Here is a 27,966-nt window from a genome sequence, read left to right on the forward strand (position 1 = left end):
ATGTCTTTTTGGAAGTAATGGCATTATTGTGCATCAGTATTATCTTAGACTAGAGAAAACAATTTTTTGATGTCACCAGTCAGAACAAAAACAAAGATTTCAGTGTATTGTTTGCTTTACTCACCAGCCTATTAGAAAATCGAGTGCTCTATTAACTGCTTCTATATCATATGGTAATCTTGTAGCTGGCTCAAACTAGATCCCTAGTAAGGTAATTCCAATATATCCCCCTTGATTTGGTTTTTGCACAAGAACAACACTCTATTTTAGATAACACCCTGAATAACATTTAGATCATTCAATTAAAAGAGAAACTAATGCTGAAACCTGATATTTCTTTCCGTATAGGGAGACTGCTGATGCATGGGAAAGCAAAAGGTTATGACCAGCTACATATGGTTCAACAGATGAATTCCCTTTGCTGCAATTGAGGCCAAGGGAAGAGGTCAAGGAGGAAGAGCAGTGATTTGGTGGAAATATTCCCAGATCATGGCCAAGGATGGGTTCAATGTTTGGCTCATTGACAGTGATCCAGTATTTCACTCTATCCCCAAACTCTCTAAAGCACACATCAGCATAAGCAGTGAAGTCCTCTCTGCATCACAATGGACACTATCTTAGACATTATTCGAGGAGATGCAAATGAAAGGGTTGTAGTAGAAATGTACACAATCTTTGGGCTCAAGAGTCCAGAATATTCATCTTCCAAAGATTGGGGGAGGTCAAAGTGAAGAAGAGTGACATGAGGTTCAATTCCTGCCGGCCAAACACAGTTTGGTAAAATTATGACTGAAAATTGTTAAGGTATGACCACTATTCTAATTGTACCATATTTCTTGAGTTCATTGATCAAGTTATTATAATACTGCACCCCTTCTGGATTAACTGGCCCTCTACCATCTACAACAGGGCACCAATTAGAATCATGTAATGCTTAAACTATTTGGTCAGGAAAATAAATTATTGCAAGGTGAATGCCGACTAGGAATGACTCTGCTCCAGGAGATAGAGAATCTGTAGGCATCCAGGCCCATGTCATGCATCAACTTCACATCTTCCTGCCAACAAGAAAAATCAAAATTTTATATGCCTACAGTTCACAGGATTGCATAATTGCCTAAAAAAAAGAGCAGAATTAGATACTTGTTTTCCACCAATGTGCATCACTATTCATAAAAAAGAGCAGAATGAAATTGTTATCACTTGTCTTTAATGATCAACTAATGCTCTTCACTCTTCAGTCCTTACTAAAATGATTAAGATATTCTAAAGTTAGATTTCAGCCTGATGAAGAATGTTCTTTGTGACTGTACAATAGTGCAAGCGGAGCAATTAAATGTGCTAGTTGTTGTAAGATTTTTACTGAAAATGTGTGATAATACATATAGTTTGTCAGGAGTAGGTTTATTTGCTGAAATCACTCATTTTACAATTTAACAAAATTTAGGAAGTGCATTTCTCGGTGCTCTAGCATTATGTTTAGGCAAACTTATGGAATTAATTTCTATTTTTTTATCTAACAGAAGTGTTAAGTAATTATCTTTACAACCTTTTATTCTTGGACTTTCGTTTACAAAAGTATTTATCCTCTGTTGATGGTAATTTTCTTAGCATATGAACTATCCAATCTGGCTAACCGGTCATTGTGCATACCTAGTCTTAGCGTTCATCTTTATTTTTAAATTAATAATAAAAGATTCTGTTTAAGTCTAGTCAATCAGTGTCAGTTCCAGGATTGTGGATACTATTTTTGTGCCATCATCAGATAATCTAATTCAAGTTTATGATTGCTTCCAGGGTCATTTTGATGACGTTGAAAGAGCACCTATCTTGCCATCTAAACCCCCTAAGGAGACCAAAGAGATGGTAATTTTCTTGTTTTGTCTAAATTTGGCAACATTAAGATATATAAATTGAACACTTCTAAGTGGGAACAATGTCATAATGGACTTTTTAACAGGATGAAAATAAGAGTAAGAAGGGTCTTGCCGAGATATATGAGGTTCGCTGCTTCATTCATGCAAATCATTTTTATTAATCAGCTAATGCGTGATACATAGACTATGCTCACTTCTCTCTCTCTCTCTCTCCTTTTTTTTTTGTAATTTAGGAAAAATATGCGCAGAAGACGGGTCTAGCTCCAGCTCTTCTTTCTGCTTCTGATAAACTTAAGATTGAGGTATTTTACTTGTCCACTTATTTACTATTCCTATGTGGTAAATTTTGCCATAAAAATTCAAACTGAACCCTGGCAATTAGTAGCTATTTTTACCAAAATTATCTGCATTTTTTTCAATTTCTAATTTCAGCTGCTGGTAGGATAGTAATCATAGTTTAGTGATTGATGGCTGATGAGAATGAGAATTTGTATGTCTTAGGTGTCAGTTTATAAGTCTTCATCGACGCATTTTCTTTAAGCTCCTTACAACTGTTGTATTCTCACTATTGAGAAATTATATTGAAACCTCTCAAGCTCTTTGGGTTTTCCCTCCTTTCTGTTTGTTTGCCTGGGAAACTTCTCAGAAGTCCTGATGGAAGATTATATTATCTATAGATGTCTTTCTTACTGATGCATATAATTACTTTACTTTATAGCCAAAAAAAACTGACATTGGGATATCTACAATCTGAATTTGTTAATAATACAGATCCACTAGATCTATTGTATTGATCTACGATAACATCTTGCTGCTTGTGTAGCTTCTCAGCTTTTCTCATACACTTTTTCTTTTATGCCTGCATGCAACAATGCTATTCAAAAAGATTTCCTTAAAGTTGGATGCGCTGTCTCACTTCCATTTTGCTCCAAAGCCGGTTAGCAATAAAGCTTATCAAGTGTTTAATTTTTTTAGTATTTATTTCTTGATTGACCATAAGTTATGATGTAGGTTATTGAGGACATGTCTATACAAGTCAATGTACCTGCTCTAGCAATGGAAGAGGTAAAAATATCTTTTGGAGTTGTCTTTTAGTTTATGGTAAAAAATAGTTTCGAGTCACTGAAATATAATGGTTTTGCAGGTTGCTCCATTGGCCGTCTCAGATGCGGCTATGCTTGCCCCTGAGGAGATTTTTCATGGAAAAGGAAACATCAAAGAAGAGGCAGAGTTAACAAAAGAAGAGAGGAAAAGGAGACGGGCCAACCAGAAAAGAAGATTTAGAAGATTGAAAGGTATCCTTTATTTGCTTATATTTATGGTTCTGCTTATTTTCATGCTTGTCTACAATCTGTGCATAATGGTCAAAAAAAATAGTGGCGAACTTGTGACAGACATGATCCACCACTTAGAATTACATAGTTCTTGTGCACAGGATTGCATAATTTCATTTTGCTCTTTTTACGTGTCCTCAAGAGTATTGGGAAGAATGCCGACAAGCTAAAAAAATGAAGAGACTTTAACAAATTAAGGAGCACTAGGAGCTGCAATCCCTCCTCTTCACCTACATCTAAGTAGAAAATCTTGTGTTATATTGTTCTACCTTTGTTTTAATAGTGTTATCATTTTGTTGGTTGTTTATGAAATTTTGTTGGTTGCTTATGAAATTTCTTCAGAATGTTATAGATATTATTTTTGAATGTTAGAAAATTCTATATTAAATTTTATTTTGAAATTTAGTATTTTGAATGATTTATAATATTGAAAAATTGTGTATTAATTTTTTTTATTTTTTTTTTCTAAAAAAGACAACGATTTTTCACCATTGTCGTAGATAGTTTAAAACTGTTGTTGAAGACCCTGTTATTAAAGGTAGACGCTCAATGACAACGGTGAAAAACTATTGTCTTTGAAGGAAAAGACAACAGTTTTTCACTGTTGTAAAAATGTTGTCTTTGCCTTCAAAGACAACGGTTAAAAACTGTTGTCTTTGGGCACCCCTTTTAACAACACGGTCTTTAACAACAGTTCAAAATGGGCTACGACAACGGTGAAAAAACCGTTGTTGTTAGGCTTTTTTCTTGTAGTGGTGGAGTAGGTGATGACGCGTTCCCCGCTGAGGGAACAGTAGGCGTCGGTTCGACCTAGGGTTTTCGGACGAAAATTCAAAATCAGAACTGGACAGTCCAGTGATTGTCAGACATCTATGTTTATGTTATTATTATGTTCTAACTTTGTGTTGCAGTGTATGCTTGTTATTTTGGGACTAACATATCTTGTAGGGACAAAAGAGCAAGTTTTGCCTCGGATGAACAGTACCCGAGGCGCCCTCCATGGAGCTTGGAGGCGCCTCGGGTGCAAGGGCCGAGGAGTCTTCGCAGCGGAGTTGGAGGCACCCTCCAAAGGAGCTGGAGGGCGTCTCAGACAGCCTTTAAGGTACCCTCAAAGGCATTAAAGGCACCCTCAAGAGGATAAGCTGCAAGAGTTGTGGATCTTATCCACGCTGTGAATCCGCCGGTGATGGAGATGCACTCAAGGGCCTTGAAGGCGCCCTCAACAGCTTATATCAACCAGTCTCGACCAGCAGCTTGGAACAACATCGAAAAAGCAATCTTTCTTCAGCGCACTACTAACGAGATGATCCGGTTGAGCTATAACAAGACCCCGATGACCCGAAGCTGTGAAGTTTCAATTTCTTTTTGTTGATATAGTTTTTTAGTACAGTATTATTGTAATAATCTCTTGTAATATTTGCAAGCTCATAGTTGTTGCCCAAAGTAAACACTCAACGAGCATGAGCCTTGGAGTAGGAGTTGCCCAAGGCTCAAAATCAAGTAAAAACACTTGGTGTCTTTCTGTATTTGTTTTATATTTCCGCTACATTTACTCGTTAATTTTCCGAAACGATAAGTGAAAGCCACGGGCGTTATTCACCCCCCCCCCTAGCGCTTTTCGATCCAACAAGAAGTAATTTACAAAAAATGTTTCCCACTTTTTAAATTCATGAGTCTAGATGTGGAGATCTAAAGAAGGAGCCAAAGAAGAACATTACCTTAAAGGCAAAAATGGACGAACCAGATTCTTAAATATCCCTCGACGATGAAAAAATGGCATTTATGGTAAGGAAGTTTTAAAAAATTCTAAATCTAATAAATTCAATCAAGTGCAGACCAAAAGAAGAAAAAGGAATGTGAGATGCTATCATAGAATGAAGAAGTGCATGTCAAAGACAACTACCCAAAACTGAAGAACAAGAATAAGGACCAAAGACTGACCCAGACAAAGCACAAAAACTTAAAGGCGATGTGGTATGAAATGTCATCATCAGTGTCGGAGATTGAAGCCCACGCTGGACTTGCACTGATGGCAAGTAACAAAGAAGATTATCAAGCAAGCTCATCCAAAATGAGTATCAAGAGCATCGATGAGGGGGAGTAATGTCAAATTGAAGAATCACTGCAGGGGAGCTTCAGATAATGAGATCGACAAGGTAAATCAGGTATGATCTCTCTACCTCCTGACCAGTTATATAAATTTATTAAAATGTTATCAAAAAATTCCTATTAATTAGAAAATAAGAATAAAAAATTATTAAAAGAAAACCAAGAGCTAAAAGGAACTTTAGAAAAATCTTGTTGACTAGAAGTTTTCGACAAAATAAAAATAGAAAATGAAAAACTAGAAAAACAAATAGAAAATTTCAAGAATTCTACATGTTCGAATTTTACTACTTTTAGAAATTATCAAGGACTTAATTAACATTTTAGATATAATAAGGGACAAATTAAAAAATTATCACCAAAATATGTTTCAAAAAAATTTCTAATTCATTCAGTAGGTAGGAACCTAATTAAGTTCCAAAATCATGTTTCGATTAAAAATCGTTATGCATGTTTTTTTTTTTTAATTTAATATTTTTCTTGCTTAAAATTGCCAAATGTTTTCAAATAAATTTTCTCATGTAATTTTTATTCAAAATTAATTATATATTAATTTTTCCTAGAAATATTATTTCATTTCTTCTCTGTAGAAATAAATTTCAAAATTTTTTGACAGGTCTATTATTTTTTATGAATCTATTTAAAAAAAATTGGAATTTTCAATTTAAAATTATTTCTAGAGTTATTTTTCAAAATTTTATTTTTCTATGATACAATATCTTGTTATCTATCAAAGAAAATATTTTCAAAATTTTTTTACAGTTATTCAATTTTTTGTGAATGTTTTGTTAAAATAATAATATTTAATAATAAAAATTCTTGAATGTTAATTTTTGAAATTTTATATATACTACAAATATACTTTCTCTATTACATTTTTAGAAAATATTTCAAGATTTTTTAAGCTTAGAAACGGTTTTTAAGTAATTTTTAAAGAAATTAATCTTTCTATAGAAAAGAAATTATTATTGCTAAAATTAGTTTTACTCTTTCATGCAAATTTTATCACACCTTTGGATATATCTGTTTAATTATAATAAAAAATTTAAGATTTTCTTAACAATTAAAAATAATTTTAAAATTTTTTATCCAAAACTACCTTATAAATCTCAAAAGTTCAAATTTTTAAAATTTAAATTTCATAATTTTTCTGATTGTTAGTAAATTTTTCCCATAGAGACTATTCCAAATTCATTTCAGAGTTATTTTCAAAAAATTTTCCTATTTATAATGTGATCAAATGGGGATAATTAGAGATTAAGTCTAAACAGAGCGTACATATTATTTTTGCATTACATGTTATTAATTATAAATTGTTCCTGTTATTTTACTATTATTTTATTTTGTGTTAACCTAATTTGAGTTGCTCACATAAAAAAAAGAAGAGATTATAAATACCCTGTGGTAGTTTTGATGTGATCAACCAAATCAAGTTAGGTCCTGTTGTATTTTGATCCTTGTGTATAAGTGTGTAGTAACTTAGGGGCACAGAAAGTTGAGCAAAAGACGCAACTAGTGAGAAGGACGACATGGGAAAGTGTTGACAAGATCGATGCATCCGAGGGACGAGGTACTATGAAGAGTACGCTAGTGGATGAGAAGGAAGTGCGTGGCATTTCTAAGGGATGAGAAGCTGGAGCGAAAGCTTGCTCGAGGAGAAGGCCGAAAAATAGGTTCAGGTGCGCCCTATTCTGGATAGCCAAATCACCTCAGCGAAACAAGGAGAAATGGGATAGTCAACAAGGACTTGATTGTCCAAGCGCCTGGACCACCCAAGGAAGCCCAGGGCACCTCCTTGACGCGTCCTTGTTGAAGACGGTCTGGGCGCCCGGAATTATTCCAAGCTCCAGAAATAGATAAGTTTTATCAACCTGAGATGTTGCAAGCTATTATGATGTGGATAAAGTTTTATCTACACCCAAGCGCCCAGAGCCCTTCCAGGCGCCCATACCATGCCACATCAGCAAATGGTCAATTTTGACTAGTGGGCTATAAATAGAGCTCTGGTCTTCTCCTTTTCAGATAACACACTTTGTATTTCAAGTTTCTTTCTATTTTTCATTTTCGAGCATCTTTTTTGTGCACAAGGCTTCTCCACCTCCAACATTTTGTTTGAGAAGGAGATCTTCTTACTGAGCCAACTTTTCTTGGAGTAGCAATCTTCTAATTACAAACTAAGTCAAACTTTGCAAGTCTCGTACTTATTTTAATTTTGTTATATTTTTGATTAAGTGTGTAATTGTGTTAAGCCCGATTGTTTAAGAAAGTTGTTTTCTATTTTATTTTGTGCAAGGCAATTCCCCCCCCCCCCCCCCCCCTCTTGTCAGCCGTAAGGGACCAGCACAAGGCTGCTTTGAAAAGACTTAATCATCATTAGACTAACTTTTATTTGTTATTATTTTTATTCTACACTACTAATCCCAATACGAAGTCTTGACAATCTTGTTCAATATTTTTTCTATTTCTCTTTGGGCGATGTTGAATAAAGTTGATTTTGATTCCGGATTTCATTTTTTGCAAACTTTGTTGAGGGCAGCTAAGGCATCTTCGGGGATGATAGTGTTTGGTGGATTGATCACCCAAGTAGCATTCAATCTGGGTTGTATGCTTGATGGATTAGAGGTGATTCATGGTAATGACAAGATCGATATCGATTCTTGTCTTGCTATGAAGATGATTTGTTGGGATGAGAATGAGCACTACAAGAAAAACCCTCATAGACATCGGTTTTCCATCGCTGTCTATTACCAAATCGATCAATGTCTATGAAGGTGATGTAAAAGGTCTTCCATTTTAGACATCGGGTTATAACCGGTGTAGTATCACTTAACGACACCGGTTTTCAAATCGGTTATGAACCGGTGTAGTATCACTTAACGACACCATTTCAGCAACGGTGTAAAATCGATGTAATATATGTTAATAACACCAGTTTTGGCAGCCGTGGAAAACCGATGTAATATCAGTATTTTTCAACAATACTGATTCAATTTCTAAAACAATGAAAAATCGATATTAACAACATTTTAATAGTGAAAAATTTAGTTAATATTATTATACATCGGTGTATCTAAACACACCAAGTCAATATCCATGTAACCAATACATAAATATTATTCTTACAACATAATATTTCTCATAGTTACAATTTAATTAATCAGTACTTATCTATTATTCCTGTGCTCTTTGTGTTGTTTCTTGAAAAATTACAATAGAGGCCCTCCTCTTGGGTTGAGCTGGTATAATACGCATTACTGGTGCCAGCGTTATCCTTCTTGCTCTATGCAGAGATTTAACTAAATCTTCCCCAGAAGTTTTATTTGTTAATAGACTATTCTCTTTATCTATTATTGGATGAGCACCTATGCTTGTTTGATGTTCTGAGGGTGACAACTAATTGGTGATTCTTTGTAAAGGAGACCTCCATCTTAAAGGAACCACTGGAGGCTTTGGGAACTTTGCAACATCCTTCTTTGTTGTCCTCTCACCATTTAATTGATTCTCCAGTTCTCTTACCTGAATAGAATAAAATAGTCAATATGGATATAAAGCAGTTTGTTGCTTACATAAGGGAAATTAAAGATGTTGTAAATTCTACTCAAATAGAGATTGAAAATGAGATAAGTAACCTTTTGCTGGTAATTTTTATTTGTTTGCTCAGCTTCTTTGATCTGTACATTTGAAATAATATGTTATAAGGAAATTGATTTGAAAGAAGCTAAATATAGTGATGCATGGTGTATAGTAGATTATTATGATTTTTCTTGGAATATATAAAATAATTTATTCGCACTATCTACATTTGGTTCAATTACTATAAGTTGGATCAACTTCTTGAGGCCATTCAAGTTCCTCATAAGCTAGACTAATAAGTATGTGGGCAATTTGGTCACTACAACTTTATTATGACTAACTTAATTTTTTGCACTGGGTTGGCTTTAAAATTGGGTGAATAATTAGGGATGATACATCTGATCAATTTTTGCAGTATCTAGAAAGTAGAACACCATATGAAAGTATATTGGCAATTTGGTCACTACAACTTTGTTATAACTAACTTTACTTTTTGCACTGGGTTGACTAACTTTACTTATCTTGCAATGTTTTGAAAACATTCTCCCGAGATGTGTATTTCAGCTGCATCAATTGCAAGCTTTCATTCAACCTTATGTTTTCTTTTTCACTCTGAAGGAGCTTATCAGCCTGTACAACAACTCTTATTAGGCATCACATAATTGCAGAAGATACAAAACCTGCATATGTATTGCCAAATAGAACAAAATTTTAAAACTAGCAACAGTAGCCAATATGCAGTCAAAACAGATATATCATTTGTTTAAGCTTGAAACTCTCTGCTAAATATGTCTGCTTTCGGACAAGACCATGTTCAATGCCTCGGACTCTGCTAGGAAAGTTTAGTGAGCATAATGTTTCACCTAAATCTGCTGAACTTGGGCTAATATGTGCAAACATGAGTGTCTTGCAATCTTATATTGTGAATGAAAATTATCAGTGAAGGATAATGTGTCAAATTTTCTTCTGGCAATAAAAATAACGGTATAAACTAGCTGTTGTTTTTGAACCTAAACAACAAGATCATCACAACTAGATGTTTACTATTCTTAAGGTTTTTTTCTCACCTAGAGAGCTCTAGAGCAAATGTGTTAGCTTAGAGTTCCTGCAAAATACGTATCTCCTTTAGTACAATGAAAAATTCAAACTAGTTTAGATAGTAAAATAGAAGCATATGACTATGAGCATTAGAAGGAACCTATATGGAATATGTGAGTTCTTGGAGGCAAGAGCAGAGATCACATCTCCCAAAGCTGATAGAGACTTATTGATGAATTGAGATTCCTTCAGCCTCTCTCCTTCTACTTCAATCTTGCCAAGACGCCCACTATTAGCTAAAAATTGTCAGGCAAAAATCTAACAATCTTTCTATAAATGAGAATATAAAGAAGTCTCATAATCAAACAAAAAACATAATTTGAATGGAAAACAGGAAGAAACTCACGAGTGAGAGCGGCTACTCAGCTTGTTAGCGTTTGTTGACCCCACAGATCTATTTCTTCCTCCATTTGTCAGAATTTCCCAGACCTCATCTATGCTGCTAACTTGAGGTTCTAAAAGGCCAGGCACATCTTGCGTCCCATCTGATGCTTGTTTTATATCCGACCTTCAGAAAAACAACAAAGCCCAACAAATTGAACCTTTACTTTGCAATCAACTCAGTTAATACTTGCAAACAAAAATGATAAAATCAACTCAGGATAGTGTTTGAGGAAATTCATTAAACACATTGCATGCATCAATCAATTAATACTTGCAATCAAGAGATCAAGAAGATGAAACTCTAATATTTTTTAGTTTCCACTATACTTGAGTTTCTAGGTTACACATGCAAGAACATGGCCTTGACAAGCAAAGTTTCAAGCTTATTTGAGTTTCTAATATGATTGAGATGATGAGACCTAAAGCTACTTTGATTGTATATAATAAACTCTGTCAATCAATTGCTTATGATCAGGAAACTTGTGTCTATTTTTCTTGCATAGCCCATTTTAAATTCTTTTTACATTTGTTTTTTGTGAGAAAAATCAACACCTATCGTGAATATGGAACAAAAGGAGTTTATTGGTATGCTAGTGCTGTTGACGTAGAGAAGGGAAGGTGTTTGAGGAAATACCAGCCGAGGTAGGTGAAGGCGACTGGCAGGATGAGTGCCTGGAAGCCGATATCGGAGGGGAGGGTGTGGAAGCCGGAGTAGTAGGCGTTGCCATTCCTTGACTCCGTGATGGGGAGCCACACGTCCTAGGGGTCGAGCTTCGTCAGGTGGCCGATCTCCTCTAGGTACCCGCCGATGCTGACCACGACCTTCCGCATGGGGCTAGCCAGCGGTTGGGCATCCTCGGTGTGCGCGGTGTCGCCGTCCGCGGGGTGGCCGACGGTGGGGTCGCCGAAGGCAGTAGGGGCAATCGCGTGAGCGACGAAGAGTGGAGCTGAGATGGAGGAGCGGAGACCGACGGGCGAGAATGAGCTGCCATCACTGCTGCCAATTCTGGAGGCGGCGTCGGGGGGATGGAATGCAACTCCACCTGTAACGCCCGCCCTCCCTGCTAACCCTAAGGGACGGGGCTACGATACTCTACGTACATATTACAGCGGAAGACTTAAAATAATTTTTCTTAGATTAATAAAACTTTTCTTTTGTTTTCATATCCGAACTACACTAATATGGTTTCCATAACATGATAACAAAATAAATAGAAACATAACATCAAGTCACCCATTTGGTACTACAATTTATGAAACCAAAGCGTAATTCTGAAAAGTTCTTAAAGCAGGTTCTTATTTGGTTGCCTAGCCACCGCCACACACATCTCCTTGCCTCTCCTGCTGCTCCTTTAGCTCATCCAGCTTTTATCCTTTATCTGTGGTACAAGGAAAGTAAGCTATGAGCACTCATGGCTCAGTAAGTTCCTTTCCTACTCACTAAAACCGAAAATCATCACATAATCAAAGAATGTCTCAACTTAACATGATCTCAACTAGTCATGGCATAACATATCATACTCTTTAAGCATATCATGCAACATAACATAATCATATCTAATCATGGCATATCATAGTATCATCATAAGATGGCATGGCATATAAAGCTCTTAAAGTATAGCATGAAACATAACATAATCATATCCAATCATGACATATCATCTCTTACAACATAGCATGAAACATAACATAATCATATCTAATCATGGCATATCATCTCTTAAAACATAGCATGAAACATAACATAATCATATCTAATCATGACATATCATAAATCATAGCATCATCATAACATGATCATAAGGTATATGCAATATGATTTTGAAAACATGTATCCGAAAAACATGTGTATGTCTCATGATCTTTAAAACCATTTCTTCTTACATATATACTTGAACATAATCTCAACTTAAAGGGGATCCCGGCTATGTACCACTTACATATTGCGCGCAACCTATGTAGGTCCAAGGTAGCAAGTCTTGAACCCTACAAGGCAAACATACTAGGCCCAAGTCTTACTCCATCGACCTAGGGGCACTTAGGAGCACATCCCTAACGAGGGCCGAGTCTTATTCCATCGACCCCGGGGCGCTTATGGAGCCCACCCTTGGTACAAGCCATATAAAGTAAAGTACATGTCATACTTATACATATCACACATCATAAGAGCATGCATCACTTAGGCACACCTCATATCATAAAAGTATGCATCACTTAGGCATACATCATATCATAAAAGTATGCATCACTTAGGCATACATCATATCATAAAGGTATGCATCACTTAGGCATATATCATGTCATAAAAGTATGCATCACTTAGGCATACATCATATCATTAAGGTATGCATCACTTAGGCATACATCATGTCATAAAAGTATGCATCACTTAGGCATACATCATATCATAAAGGTATGCATTACTTAGGCATACATCATGTCATAAAAGCATGCATATTTTCACCACATAGCATATCATAAAAGCATGCATATTTTCACCACATAGCATATCATAAAAGCATGCATATTTCTATCCACATAGCATATCATAAAAGCATGCATATTTTAACCACATAGCATATCATAAAAGCATGCATATTTTCACCACATAGCATATCATAAAAGCATGCATATTTCTATCCACATAGCATATCATAAAAGCATGCATATTTTCACTACATAGCATATCATAAAAGCATGCATATTTCTATCCACATATCATATCATGGAAAGTATAAATCACAAGCATACATGTTTAAGCATAAGGGTGTATCATGTGATTATACTATCATAAGAAACATGGTAACATAGTTAGCTTAGGTTCTAAGCTTCCTAATCCCTTGGGTTCTTATCATGGCCGAACCCCCTTAGATCTCAATTTAGGTAAAAATAACCTCCAAGCATGTGGAACCTAAATTATCATTACATCAATTTCATAGGAAGCATTATAAGCATGATTAACTTGGTTTCTAAGTTCTCCAAGTACCTAAACTCATGTGGCCAAACCCTATCAGGTGTGAAACAAGGTCTCAAATGTCATGAAAGCATGGAAACCTTAAACCATATTTATAGCATTTTTTCCAAGTAACATAGTAAGCACATTTGAGCTAGTTACTAAGTTCTTCAAGCCCTTAACATATGTCATGGCCAAACTTTTAACAAGTAGTCCTTAGGGCTAAAAACAAGTATACAAGCATGTGAACTTGAACTAACATCATGTATAAATTCATAATAAAACATCATACAATAGGTATGGCCGAAACTTACCTTAGCCTCATTTAGGTCACTAAATAACATATAGCATGAGAACTTTGGTTTTCTACTTATCATATTTCATGTAGAGTGACATAAGCATATTTAATTTTTGTTCTAGGGTTTCTAGGGCATCTATCCCTTCATGGCCGAAACATACAATGGCCCATTTAGGTCATGGAAAAATTATACAAGCATGTGACACAATCAACATATTATCATATTTCCATAAGAAGCATTTTTAACACCATTGGTTTCAATTCTAAGGCTTCTAGGTCTTTTAAACCCTACTTGGCCGAGACCCATCAGTGTATAAACTTGCTTCAAATAGCCTAAAAGCATAAGAAGTCGTACAAGTTTCATAGCATATATAAAGACAAGCATAATGAACATACATGTGAATTGTGTCTTAGGCTTCCTAGGTTTCTTTCCCTTTTTCTTTTATTTTTTTTTTCTCATGGCCGAAACCTACCAATCCCTAAACTAGGTTTTTAAGTGGCCTAAAGCATGGAAAACCTAAGTAAGTTTCATGGTAAAAATTACTAAGAACATCATATACAAAGTTGGTTCATAAACAAGCTAGGACCCTTGTGATCTTACATGTCATATATCATGTAACTAAATTTTTCTATACTCTAATTAAGCATAAGAGCATCAAACAACTTCCATATCATAATATTACAGAGGTCTTGAGCATGTTAAAATTTTTTTTAAGCTTTTCTAAGCTATCCATCTTATCATGGCCGAAAATCTAAAATAAGAGTTCATGAATTTCTAGCAATATTCAACATGAAATTCTTTAAGAGAACTCTATATTCTATCATACAAACATGGTTACTTAAATTTAAAGGTCTTCCTAACCCTAATCCCTTTTTCTTGGCCGAAGCATATGAGTGGATTTCTTTTGGTTCCAAGTAACTTTCAAGCAAGAAAACCAATAAAAGACCCTTAGTAGGTCATGGGGGAAATCTTGTACTAGTTTGGTTAAACAATGATTTCTCTAACCTTTTGAAAATATTTTTGGCCGAAATCCTAGGGTTAGGTACTCCTCTGATCAAGCATCATATAGGTATAAAAACATGAAGGAAAAACCTTCCTACTTAGCATAGAAAAATATCATGAAATGAGGACTTGTTTAAACCTTCCTAGATTTGAAAGCTCTTCTTTGGCCGAATTTTCTTAAATTCTTTTCTAGGTTTTCTAATCCTCATAAAATCCGAAAATCACATAAAAAGCCTTGTACCACAGGTGAGGGGAAGCTTACATCCTTTTCGCTTGTGGTTCTAAGGTATGGTGATGGAAGAAGTAGCCTCTTCTTCTAGTTCCCTTCCCTTGTTTCTCTTGCTAAGTCCTCCTTGTATCTTAGGCTTTCTTAGGAGAAAACCTTGACTTGGGGCCGAAGATGGAGGAGAGGGAAGTGGTGTTCGGTGAGGGAGAGGGAGGATGAGGAAATGAGAGAAAAATAACCTTCTCTTTTCTTGCTCCCTTTTATGTTAAGGGGGAAGAGGTAGAAAAATTGATTTTTGCTTTCCTTCTCCCTTAACCCATTTTCTATTTTTCTTTTATTCATTTTATTTTCTAATTTATTCTCACGATTCATGATGAAATAAGGGGGAATGAATCCCTTTAATTCCCTCTTAAATTTTCGGCAAAATGAAGAAAGAAAGAGGGAGAGAAAGAAGGAAGGCAAGTTGCCTTTCTCTTGCTCTTTTCTTGTTTTCTTTTGGCTAAATTTTACTCTCACCCTTTTCATGAGTTTCCCTCCTTTGCTATCAATATCTTCTCTCTATCCCAATTGGTTTCTACTAATTAATCCTATGAATTATAATATAATAGGTTCAAGGTTCAATCCTTGACCTCCTCTTCTTTTTGTTTCATTTTATTTCTTTTTTCTTTAACCCACTTCTTATTATTTTTCTAAGACAAAAATCCTACATTCATATGCTTATCTTAAAAGTTTAGTGGGTGTTACAGTACCCCGTACCTCATAAAAAGTTCGTCCTCGAACTTTAAATTAGCTCCGGGTACTTTTGTTTCATATCGTCCTCGCGTTCCCAGGTGGCTTCTTCAAATCGTTGATTCCGCCATAGAACCTTTACTAAGGGTATCTCTTTGTTCCTTAACCTCTTGACTTCTCGGTCAAAGATTTGAATAGGTCTACTTTCATAACTTATGTCCTCTTGAACCTGTACCGACTGTGGCTCAATTACTTGATCTGTACTGGGAATACACTTCTTGAGCATCGATACATGGAACACATTGTGAATGGCTGCCATGTCTGGAGGTAGTTCTAGTCTGTATGCGACTTGGCCCACTCTTTCTAAAATCCGGTACGGTTCTACGTATCGTGGGCTTAACTTGGTCTTCTTTCCGAACCTCATTATCCCTTTCATGGGGGATACTTTAAGGAATACCAAGTCTCCGATGTTGAATTCTAGCGGCCTGCGCCGTTTATCGGCATAATTCTTCTGCCGACTCTGAGTAGTTTCTATTCGTTGACGGATCTTTTGTATAGCTCGGGTGGTGTCATCAATAAGTTCCGTTCGGAACCCCATTTCCTTCTTTTCACCACTTTCATACCAGCATATAGGAGATCTACACTTCCTCCCATATAGAGCTTCGTAAGGTACCATTCCAATAGTAGCTTGGTAGCTATTATTGTAGGCGAATTCTGCCAGGTATAAATATCGGCACCAGCTTCCCTTGAAGTCCACGGCACAAGCTCTTAACATATCCTCCAATATTTGATTTACTCTTTCAGTCTGCCCATCAGTCTGTGGGTGGAAGGCTGTGCTAAACAACAACTTCGTGCCGAGGACCTTCTGAACGCACTCCCAAAAGTGCGAGACAAAACGTACGTCTCTATCAGAAATAATGGTCTTAGGGATACCATGTAATCTGACGATTTCCTTAACATATAGCTGAGCTAGTTGTTCAGTTGAATAAGTCATCTTGATCGCCAAAAAATGTGCAGACTTCGTCAATCTGTCCACGATCACCCATATAGCATCATATCCGTTTGTCGTCTTGGGTAGACCTGAAATGAAATCCATGGAGATTTCTTCCCATTTCCATTCTGGAATTTAGACAGGTTATAATAATCCGCCGGGTCTCTGGTGTTCAGCTTTTACCCTTTGGCACGTCAGACAAGTACTGACGTACGGAGCCACTTCTCTTTTCATACCGGACCACCAAAATTTCTTTTTTAGGTCCTAGTACATCTTAGTGGAACCCGGGTGCATTGCATAAGGCGTTGTATGAGCTTCTTCCAGTATCTTCTTTCGTAACTCTGGATCCTCTGGAATACATAATCGATCCCTGAGGTATAATATTCCATCGTCTGCGATACGGAACCAGTCATTCTTTCCTTCTGCGGTCTCTTGTTTAATTCTTTGAAGGCTCGGGTCCCTGGTTTGCTTCTATAACATGTTCTCGAATAACGTTGGTGTTATGGTGAGGGTAGAGAGTCGTCCGGACATGGTTTCAACTAACGGATACGAAACATGTTTCAGTTTCTCGATGGATTCCCTCATCAGTTCGCTTTCAGCATTGAATAAAAATTCTAGCATACTGACTAAAATTAGATAGCTGACCTGTGTTGACAGTAGAGGCGTTCGCCACATCATCCTGAGTGAGAGAGTAGACTCTGGCGTTCGTCATAGCGGGAGGGGCTTCCAATCTTCCTTGGCTAATTGAAGTCCCTTCTATGGCAACTTGCATCTGGTGAAGCTGTGCGGGGGCACTCCTGTTCTGAAAGTTCTGCGAAGGTGGTGCCTGAGGTTGAGTTGGGCAATTTCTCGCTAGATGGCCTTCCTTTCTGCAGTTATAGTACTTTCTGGTACTTAGGAGACATACTCCAGAATGCATCTTCCCACATGTGGCACACTGAGGATACTTGGTCTGCTTATTGGCCGGACCACCTTTTGTTTTATTCCACTGTTTCCTCTTTCCACTTGAGTTTCCTCTTTCCACTTGAGTTTCCTTTCCAGTCGGTTCTGGTATTGTGCGATTTTTGTCCTCCGGTCAGTGCTTGGTTCATGCCCTTGTTCATTGCTTTCTGGTAGTGCTCGGTAATTAGGGCACTGCTGACTAGCTCCTCTGTAGTCTGCGGTCTATTAACTCCGCCGGCTACGTTCAGGGATATCTCGGGTCGGAGCATCTTTAACATTAACCGGGCCCTTTCTTTTTCAGTACGGATCAGTTCTGGGCACAGACGGGCTAGGCGGTTGAACCTCTTGACGGCTTCGTTAACTGACAGATCACCTTGCCGGAACACAATGAACTCGTCATAGTGCATGTTGGTCACTTGCATATGGAAAAATTCCTCTAAGAACTCTGTCTCAAAATCTGTCCACTGCATTTGGTTTATTTGTCTTTTCGCCTTCACTCGGTCCCACCACATTCGGGCATCTCCGGTAAGGTAGAACGACGCGCATTTGACCTTCTCGTGTTCAGGCCAATCCAGTAGTTCCATTATGCTTTCCACGATTTTGATCCAGGCTTGCGCATCCCATGGTTCGCAGTTTCCCGAGAATGCTTCCGGCTTAAGCCTTTGCCACTGAATCAGATAGGTCACTTGTCGGACCATCGGAGTAGGAGCTGTCGGGGGCACTGGCGCGGTTGTAGGTATAACCGGTAGTGCATTCTGATTTGCCGGTGGGGTAACTGGGTTGCCTTGCTGACCCATTAAGGTAGTGATCAGCTGCTGTTGTTCGGCAATCTGATGCTGGAGATTTGCGACTACCTGCGTCAGGTCTGGTGGAGTCACTGTTCTCTCGGTTCGAGTATTGCGTGTCCTAACCATGTTTATCTAAATAAGGACAAATAGACTAGTGTAAGTGGTTATCGTTTTTTAGCCAATCTAATGTACTGTTTTGTTTCTATCTATTTGTTCTGATATTATTCCTAACCTACCAATATGAAATCCTAATCTAAATTATAACTAAAAGCATAGAATAAAGCATTAAACATAAGCAAGTAAACCATGAAACTAAAGCATAAGCAACATAGGGAAAAATAAAGAATAGAGTGACAACAACATAACATAAGGAAATAAAGCATAAGCAATATAACAAAGAAAATAAAGCATAGGCAATATAACGAGAAAAGAAATAAGGCATAAGTCATATAAAATGAAACTAAGCATAAGCATATAAGAAATTCAAAGAATAAATCAAGCAAATAGTATAACACAAGAAAATAAACATGAGCATATAAAATTAAACATAAACATTCTTACTTGGAGCGGCAGGTCGGAGGCTTGATGTGTGTGTAGTGAGCTGGCAATAAACTTGGCTCTGATACCAACCTGTAACGCCCGCCATTCCTGCTAACCCTAAGGGACGGGGCTACGATACTCTACGTACATATTACAGCGGATGACTTAAAATAATTTTTCTTAGATTAATAAAACTTTTCTTTTGTTTTCATATCCGAACTACACTAATATGGTTTCCATAACATGATAACAAAATAAATTGAAACATAACATCAAGTCACCCATTTGGTACTACAATTTATGAAACCAAAGCGTAATTCTGAAAAGTTCTTAAAGCAGGTTCTTATTTGGTTGCCTAGCCACCGCCACACACATCTCCTTGCCTCTCCTGCTGCTCCTTTAGCTCATCCAGCTTTTTCCTTTATCTGTGGTACAAGGAAAGTAAGCTATGAGCACTCATGGCTCAGTAAGTTCCTTTCCTACTCACTAAAACCGAAAATCATCACATAATCAAAGAATGTCTCAACTTAACATGATCTCAACTAGTCATGGCATAACATATCATACTCTTTAAGCATATCATGCAACATAACATAATCATATCTAATCATGGCATATCATAGTATCATCATAAGATGGCATGGCATATCAAGCTCTTAAAGTATAGCATGAAACATAACATAATCATATCTAATCATGGCATATCATCTCTTACAACATAGCATGAAACATAACATAATCATATCTAATCATGGCATATCATCTCTTAAAACATAGCATGAAACATAACATAATCATATCTAATCATGGCATATCATAAATCATAGCATCATCATAACATGATCATAAGGCATATGCAATATGATTTTGAAAACATGTATCCGAAAAATATGTGTATGTCTCATGATCTTTAAAACCATTTCTTCTTACATATATACTTAAACATAATCTCAACTTAAAAGGGATCCCGGCTATGTACCACTTACATATTGCGGACAACCTATGTAGGTCCAAGGTAGCAAGTCTTGAACCCTACAAGGCAAACATACTAGGCCCGAGTCTTACTCCATCGACCTAGGGGCACTTAGGAGCCCATCCCTAACGAGGCCCGAGTCTTATTCCATCGACCCCGGGGCGCTTATGGAGCCCACCCTTGGTACAAGCCATATAAAGTAAAGTACATGTCATACTTATACATATCACACATCATAAGAGCATGCATCACTTAGGCACACCTCATATCATAAAAGTATGCATCACTTAGGCATACATCATATCATAAAAGTATGCATCATTTAGGCATACATCATATCATAAAGGTATGCATCACTTAGGCATACATCATGTCATAAAAGTATGAATCACTTAGACATACATCATATCATAAAGGTATGCATCACTTAGGCATACATCATGTCATAAAAGCATGCATATTTTCACCACATAGCATATCATAAAAGCATGCATATTTTCACCACATAGCATATCATAAAAGCATGCATATTTTTACCACATAGCATATCATAAAAGCATGCATATTTCTATCCACATAGCATATCATAAAAGCATGCATATTTTCACTACATAGCATATCATAAAAGCATGCATATTTCTATCCACATATCATATCATGGAAAGTATAAATCACAAGCATACATGTTTAAGCATAAGGGTGTATCATGTGATTATACTATCATAAGAAACATGGTAACATAGTTAGCTTGGGTTTAAAGCTTCCTAATCCCTTGGGTTCTTATCATGGCCGAACCCCCTTAGATCTCAATTTAGGTAAAAACAACTCCAAGCATGTGGAACCTAAATTATCATTACATCAATTTCATAGAAAGCTTTATAAGCATGATTAACTTGGTTTCTAAGTTCTCCAAGTCCCTAAACTGATGTGGCCGAACCCTATCAGGTGTGAAACAAGGTCTCAAATGTCATGAAAGCATGGAAACCTTAAACCATATTTATAGCATTTTTTCCAAGTAACATAGTAAGCACATTTGAGCTAGTTACTAAGTTCTTCAAGACCTTAACATATGTCATGGCCAAACTTTTAACAAGTATTCCTTAGGGCTAAAAACAAGTATACAAGCATGTGAACTTGAACTAACATCATGAATAAATCCATAATAAAACATCATACAATAGGTATGGCCGAAACTTACCTTAGCCTCATTTCGGTCACTAAATAACATATAGCATGAGAACTTTGGTTTTCTACTTATCATATTTCATGTAGAGTGACATAAGCATATTTAATTTTTATTCTAGGGTTTCTAGGGCATCTATCCATTCATGGCCGAAACATACAATGGCCCATTTAGGTCGTGGAAAAATTAAACAAGCATGTGACACAATCAACATATTATCATATTTCCATAAGAAGCATTTTTAACACCATTGGTTTCAATTCTAAGGCTTCTAGGTCTTTTAAACCCTACTTGGCCGAGACCCATCAGTGTATAAACTTGCTTCAAATAGCCTAAAATCATAAGAAGTCATACAAGTTTCATAGCATATATAAAGACAAGCATAATGAACATACATGTGAATTGTGTCTTAGACTTCCTAGGTTTCTTTCCCTTTTTCTTTTATTTTTTTTTTCTCATGGCCGAAACCTACCAATCCCTAAACTAGGTTTTTAAGTGGCCTAAAGCATGGAAAACCTAAGTAAGTTTCATGGTAAAAATTACTAAGAACATCATATACAAAGTTGGTTCATAAACAAGCTAGGACCCTTGTGATCTTACATGTCATATATCATGTAACTAAATTTTTCTATACTCTAATTAAGCATAAGAGCATCAAACAACTTCCATATCATAATATTACAGAGGTCTTGATCATGTTAAAATTTTGTTTAAGCTTTTCTAAGCTATCCATCTTATCATGGCTGAAAATCTAAAATAAGAGTTCATGAATTTCTAGCAATATTCAACATGAAATTCTTTAAGAGAACTCTATATTCTATCATACAAACATGGTTACTTAAATTTAAAGGTCTTCCTAACCCTAAGCCCTTTTTCTTGGCCGAAGCATATGAGTGGATTTCTTTTGGTTCCAAGTAACTTTCAAGCAAGAAAACCAATAAAAGACCCTTAGTAGGTCATGGGGGAAATCTTGTACTAGTTTGGTTAAACAATGATTTCTCTAACCTTTTGAAAATATTTTTAGCCAAAATCCTAGGGTTAGGTACTCTCTGATCAAGCATCATATAGGTATAAAAACATGAAGGAAAAACCTTCCTACATAGCATAGAAAAATATCATGAAATGAGGACTTGTTTAAACCTTCCAAGATTTGAAAGCTCTTCTTTGGCCGAATTTTCTTAAATTCTTTTCTTGGTTTTCTAATCCTCATAAAATCCAAAAATCACATAAAAAGCCTTGTACCACAGGTGAGGGGAAGCTTACATCCTTTTCGCTTGTGGTTCTAAGGTATGGTAATGGAAGAAGTAGCCTCTTCTTCTAGTTCCCTTCCCTTGTTTCTCTTGCTAAGTCCTCCTTGTATCTTAGGCTTTCTTAGGAGAAAACCTTGGCTTGGGGCCGAAGATGGAGGAGAGGGAAGTGGTGTTCGGTGAGGGAGAGGGAGGATGAGGAAATGAGAGAAAAATAACCTTCTCTTTTCTTGCTCCCTTTTATGTTAAGGGGGAAGAGGTAGAAAAATTGATTTTTGCTTTCCTTCTCCCTTAACCCATTTTCTATTTTTATTTTATTCATTTTATTTTCTAATTTATTCTCACCATTCATGATGAAATAATGGGGAATGAATCCCTTTAATTCCCTCTTAAATTTTTGGCAAAATGAAGAAAGAAAGAGGGAGAGAAAGAAGGAAGGCAAGTTGCCTTTCTCTTGCTCTTTTCTTGTTTTCTTTTGGCTAACTTTTACTCTCACCCTTATCATGAGTTTCCCTCCTTTGCTATCAATATCTTCTCTCTATCCCAATTGGTTTCTACTAATTAATCCTATGAATTATAATATAAGAGGTTCAAGGTTCAATCCTTGACCTCCTCTTCTTTTTGTTTCATTTTATTTCTTTTTGCTTTAACCCACTTCTTATTATTTTTCTAAGACAAAAATCCTACATTCATATGCTTATCTTAAAAGCTTAGTGGGTGTTACACCGTCACCTCATCCTCCATAGGTCAAGCCGCCTACGCTGCTACCCTCTGCGTCCTTAGTCAAACACAAGGCAAGCTGTGTTGTTCATCGATCTAGGAAGGGGAAGAGGGAGATGAGGCTAAGAGAGATAGCCGGATGGCCAGCGGCGAGGAGGAAAGTGGTGCATATACAGTAGATGACGCGATATAGGTTTAGGTTTGGAGGGAAGAGTGAAGTGTTACAAATTTTGGCTAAGTATTCGTGGGAAAATTAAATTATTTTATTTTATCATAGACACCTGGTTTTAAAAATCGTTGTTAAAATCGATGTCTATTAATGAAAAAAAGGCACTCATAGACATCGACTTAAAAAACTGATGTCTATGAGCGAAAATTTGAGCTTATAGACACCGGTTTTTGGAAAACCCGGTGTAAAATACTCAAAGACATCGATTTTTGCTTAAAACTACTGTTGTTCCACCGATGTCTATGAGGGTTTTTCTTGTAGTGGGGTTTGCTTTCCCTAGGACCAACGGTTTTCCATTACCCCTTCCTTGCCCCGAGCGCACTTCAGTTCATGACCCCGCGAATTGGGTGATTATTGATTTACACCCCAAGACTATACCCTCCATTGTAAAAGAAATCAAGTACCACCAAGAGCCCTCGTCATCAGGATTCCTGTAGCCTTCCGAACATTCGGAACCTCCTAGGCACTCTTTAGCATATGCCACGGGATCCTCTAGGTTTGATTTTTCTAACTTCGGTGCCTCTTTAGACACCCTTCATGAGAAGCATAATACCCAACAATGATTGTTGGAGGGTCGCTTCAAGTAATCTGACGACCCATTTAGGGAGGTACAGGATTATTTTTAGTCCACTAGGGACTTCTATATTAGTCTATCTGCACAACCTAAGTCGAGTCGAGTTTTTGAGTTTTCTTTTCTTTTGCAATTTATTTTTGCTTTGCATATTTTATTTTTATTAGTCTATTTTGTTTATTTGCATTTTTCTAGTTTCATGTTTTTATTTGCATCTCATTTACACTTTGCTTTATTTATTTGAGAACATCAAACCTTCTACTTTTTCTGCTACTTGTCCGATAGCAAAATGACTAGCATTTTCTTAGTTTATGTGGTGTCAAGATAGTGTTAGTATGTTTAGTGTATCTCCTTTCTCTATCTCTAGTAGCATGAAATAAGCTAAGTATTGTACGGAATTTGATATAAGTTTTGGCCTAACCTTAAGGATCTTATTTACACTACACTTAAGTACTTAATCTTAAATAGTATAAATACTTTTGGAATAGTTATGATTCATCCAAATTGTTTAGTACTATTGTTCACATGGTGATTTCTTATTTACATTTTGGTTACTGGATGACCTCAGATCATGGAAGCTCATTTGGAAAAATCTAGATCCCAACATATGCATCCCGCATGTGTGATAAGTGCTACACTATAGCACCAAAAAAAAATGAATAAGGGATAAGAAAATAGTTGTCATAAGTGGAAACTAACAATTCACCCCTTTGAGACCGAGTTAGGTTACTGGGGAAATGAATGTTATGTTTCTTTTGATTCTGAGAAGTATCCTTTGAGACCTTGTGTAACTTAAGAAAAATGAACCAAGTGTGTGGCAGGTAAGTGCCTATCACCGGGAACATTAGGAACTCAATTGTATGACGACTTAACTAGGACAAAGAATTGAAACTTTAAGAGTTTGAGATACTTATTGCATCGAGTACAAAGAACTTATGCTTAGACCATACTTAGGTAACTCCACAATCATGCTTATCAATGAAATTAGTTGATAGAGACAGGCAAATGCACTAAGGATTATGAAACTCTATCATGCGCTCGTGAACATAGTTTGTAGCGTTTTGCTTGAGGATAAGCAAAGGTTCAAGTCTGGGGGTGTGATATGCGTAAATATTATGATGGTTTCTGCATGTTTTTACGCACATTTACTTGCTTTATACGTACATATTCTTTGTATGATTGCCTCTTTTATCATTTACTCATCATATATACTCTTTTGTATGGATATCTGCTCTTTGTTTGGTTTTGTGTTGATAGGGATAACTTTCGGAGCGAAAACAACATTTGTCGACGCACCGGAGCGAGCCAGAGAACATGGCCATGCAAACCTTACACGGTTGTGTGGCCAAACAGAAGAGGAGAAGTGCACGACCATGCAACCCTTGCACGGTCGTGCGACCAACCCAGAGGCGGATCAGAACACAGTCGTGCAACCCTGCACGACCATGCCCCCCATGACCGAGACCAAGCAGCACACGAATGTACAACCCTGCATAGCCATGTCCCCAGAAGTCGAGTCCCAACTTCACATGGCCATGCCAATTGGCATGGTTGTGCAGTGCATCCAGAGCCAAGAAAGGGCATGGTTGTGTCATCCTTGCACGGTCGTGCCGTGCCCTAGCCTATAAAAGGGGTTTAAACCCTTTTTCCGAGGGGGGGAGAGCCGGGAGGCGAGCCATCAAGAGGAGAATCATTCTGGTGTCATTCCACATTGTCCAGGACATCGATCTAGCGATCTTTCATCACCACATCAACTCCAGAAGCAAGGGATTGGATCCGAAGATCATTCATCGTCGTTGGATAAACATATTTCTTCTTTCTCTCTTTGTGTTAAGAATTTGTATGTTTATATATATATCATGTCTTTGGGTTTTTCTCCGGGGTTTATGGAGTAGAGTCCTTGTTCTAGGATGAGGGAGTAATTGTGGATTGGTTTTGATGTAAAACTCATATTACGCTTATATTCATTGGATGATTTCGCTTGCTTTGTTTCGACTACTCGATCTCTTTGTTGTGTTGATTGATTGTGTAGGAATTGCCAACATCGTAGAGGGAATACCTTAGATCGTACACCCGAGTGGCCCTAGTGACAGGGGTAACCCGTTCACGGACATCTAGGGTACTTCCTTGAAAGGATAGGAGACTCCTCCACAAGGAAGTAAAGAGACCAAACTAAGATTCTTAATTCTATCTTTGGTAACATCAATTAGAGTCGTGTCCTTGTGATCTACCAAGGAGCCCTAATGACAGGGGTTAACCATAACAAGATTTCATAGGGATTATCTTTGTTTGATGCTTAAGTATAGTTTCTTTAGCTTCCGGCGAATATATGCTGATGGACAATGAGTATAGGATAGTATGTGACACATCAATACCACCACAATGAAACCGAACTCCTAGAACTCTTCATTACCCAGGTTGATTTCTTCTCGTTTCTAGTTCTCATTCCCCACTTTCTAATTTCTTTTCTCAAATTACTTACAACTAACATTAGTGTAGCTAATCCTAAGTGTGCCATCACTAGTGCCTATAACCAGTCCTCGTGGGATCGATATTTTTTATTACTGATGACGAATCCGTGCACTTGCAGAAGCGTAACAAACAATGAAATTAGAGGATTTGAGGTAGGCCTTTTTGCGCTCTTCAAAATGGGTGTCTTTGTTGGCCTTATGGTTTTCTAATTCCTCCTGGGCATCCTTTAGAGCAGTCCCTTTGAGGTTCAAAGCAGATAACTGATTGATTAATTCCATAGCATGTGCATCTTTTAGTGACTGCAACTAGGAAGATAGTCGAGCAACTTCAGATGTTTGTTCTTCTAACTTGGAGGATAGTTCAGTACCACGAGCATTGGCTGATTGTAGTTGTGACTGGAGACTTTCTATGTCAACTTTATACTGTTGTGATTGTTCAATCTCCATCTTGAGCAATTGGATAGTCTTTTCCAATTGAGCAGACAAACCCTTTAGTTTCTTGTCCACCTAGTCAGGAGATAGTTCGGAGACTTATTTCTTCAGTGCTGCATTTTCTTAGATTAGGGCATGCAGTAGATGGGCTATGCTCATTTTGTATATCTAGCGCTGTAAAACAAGGGACATTAGGAAGATACATAAGAAGATAGAATTGCAAAGGAAAATAAAGGTACCTTCGTCTCCTCCAAAGAAAATTTATCAGCCATCTCGGAGTAGTCAATCCCTTCAAACAATCGGCGTACCTCCTCTCCAGCTGTGGTAAAAGACCCACCCAAGAGTATAGGCAGAGTGGCAGTAAGTGAAGATGTGGAGGACAAAGAAGTTTGGATAGAAGGGGGGCAGTAAATGATGTAGGGTGAGTTGTGAGGGGGTAAGGTCATTTGTTCAGGAAAACTCATAAAAAAGGGAGGTGCAGAACTGCTACTGGGAATAGTTAGGACGACAGATGAAGAGGGAATAAGAGAAGGATAAAGAGCTGAAAGAGGGAGATCAGGAGAGAAGGAGTAGCATCCAAGGTGGGAAGGTCTTCAGAAGGAGAAATGGTTTTCTGCTTCGGGAACGGAGTGAGGGTCAGCTTACATCTTTTCTTGGCAGGGGCTACTTTGGGAGATTGCTCAGAAGCCAGCAAAGAGGTAGGCTCATCGACGGGAGGAAGATTAGTTTGGGCTCCTCCCAAGGCTACATTTTGAAAGCCAAAAGCGCCCTCTGTGTCAGCAGGTACTGCTGACGGAGAGGGCTGGCCCAATGCAGCAAGTAATTCTCGCTCCTTAACGGTAACTAATTCCTCCGCCAGGCACAATTGATCATTGATCGCAGTTGCGTACAGAGCGTCCACTACACAAAATAAAAAATATCTTAGTTAGTAAAAAAGGGTTGGGACATATGAATAAAGACTTACCAAGGGAGCCATGAAGCTCTATCTTGAGAGGACTTAACCTGAAAAGATAGAGGAGATCATCGCGAATCCATTTATGAATGAACAAACCAAAACCTGATAGCTTCTTGGAGTAGGTAACAAAGGAAGGGAGTCTATGTAATTCTTTTTTGTCAGGAAGAGAAGGTAGAGAAGATTTTCAAGAAGAAGACCAAGGGACAGGCTTCGGAAGCACCACAAAAAAGAAGCAGGATTTCCATCCTTTAATGGAAGAAGACATCTCCTCAAAGAAGGTTATCTTAGGTCTTGATTGAAATAGGAAGACACCGAGATCTGATTTCTTTGGGTATGAGAACAT

At 37.2% G+C, this 27,966-nt stretch overlaps 1 protein-coding gene and 1 pseudogene across 1 annotated transcript; both read right to left on the reverse strand.

The window, feature by feature from the left end:
* Window positions 1–294: 294 nt before the first annotated feature.
* On the reverse strand, window positions 295–1,164 carry LOC122023060 (beta-glucosidase 32-like). The gene is made up of 5 exons (XM_042581156.1): window positions 1,144–1,164; window positions 983–1,058; window positions 829–900; window positions 669–756; window positions 295–595 (listed from the first exon to the last, which is right to left on the reverse strand). The coding sequence occupies exons 1-5, from the start codon at window positions 1,162–1,164 to the stop codon at window positions 295–297; spliced, it is 558 nt and encodes a 185-aa protein (XP_042437090.1).
* A 7,324-nt stretch (window positions 1,165–8,488) lies between these two features.
* Window positions 8,489–27,692, reverse strand: LOC122023061 (annotated as a pseudogene).
* Between the last annotated feature and the right edge of the window lie 274 nt (window positions 27,693–27,966).

Source organism: Zingiber officinale, chromosome 9B, assembly GCF_018446385.1.
Source record: "Zingiber officinale cultivar Zhangliang chromosome 9B, Zo_v1.1, whole genome shotgun sequence".
In the NCBI taxonomy this organism is placed as follows: Eukaryota; Viridiplantae; Streptophyta; class Magnoliopsida; order Zingiberales; family Zingiberaceae; genus Zingiber; species Zingiber officinale.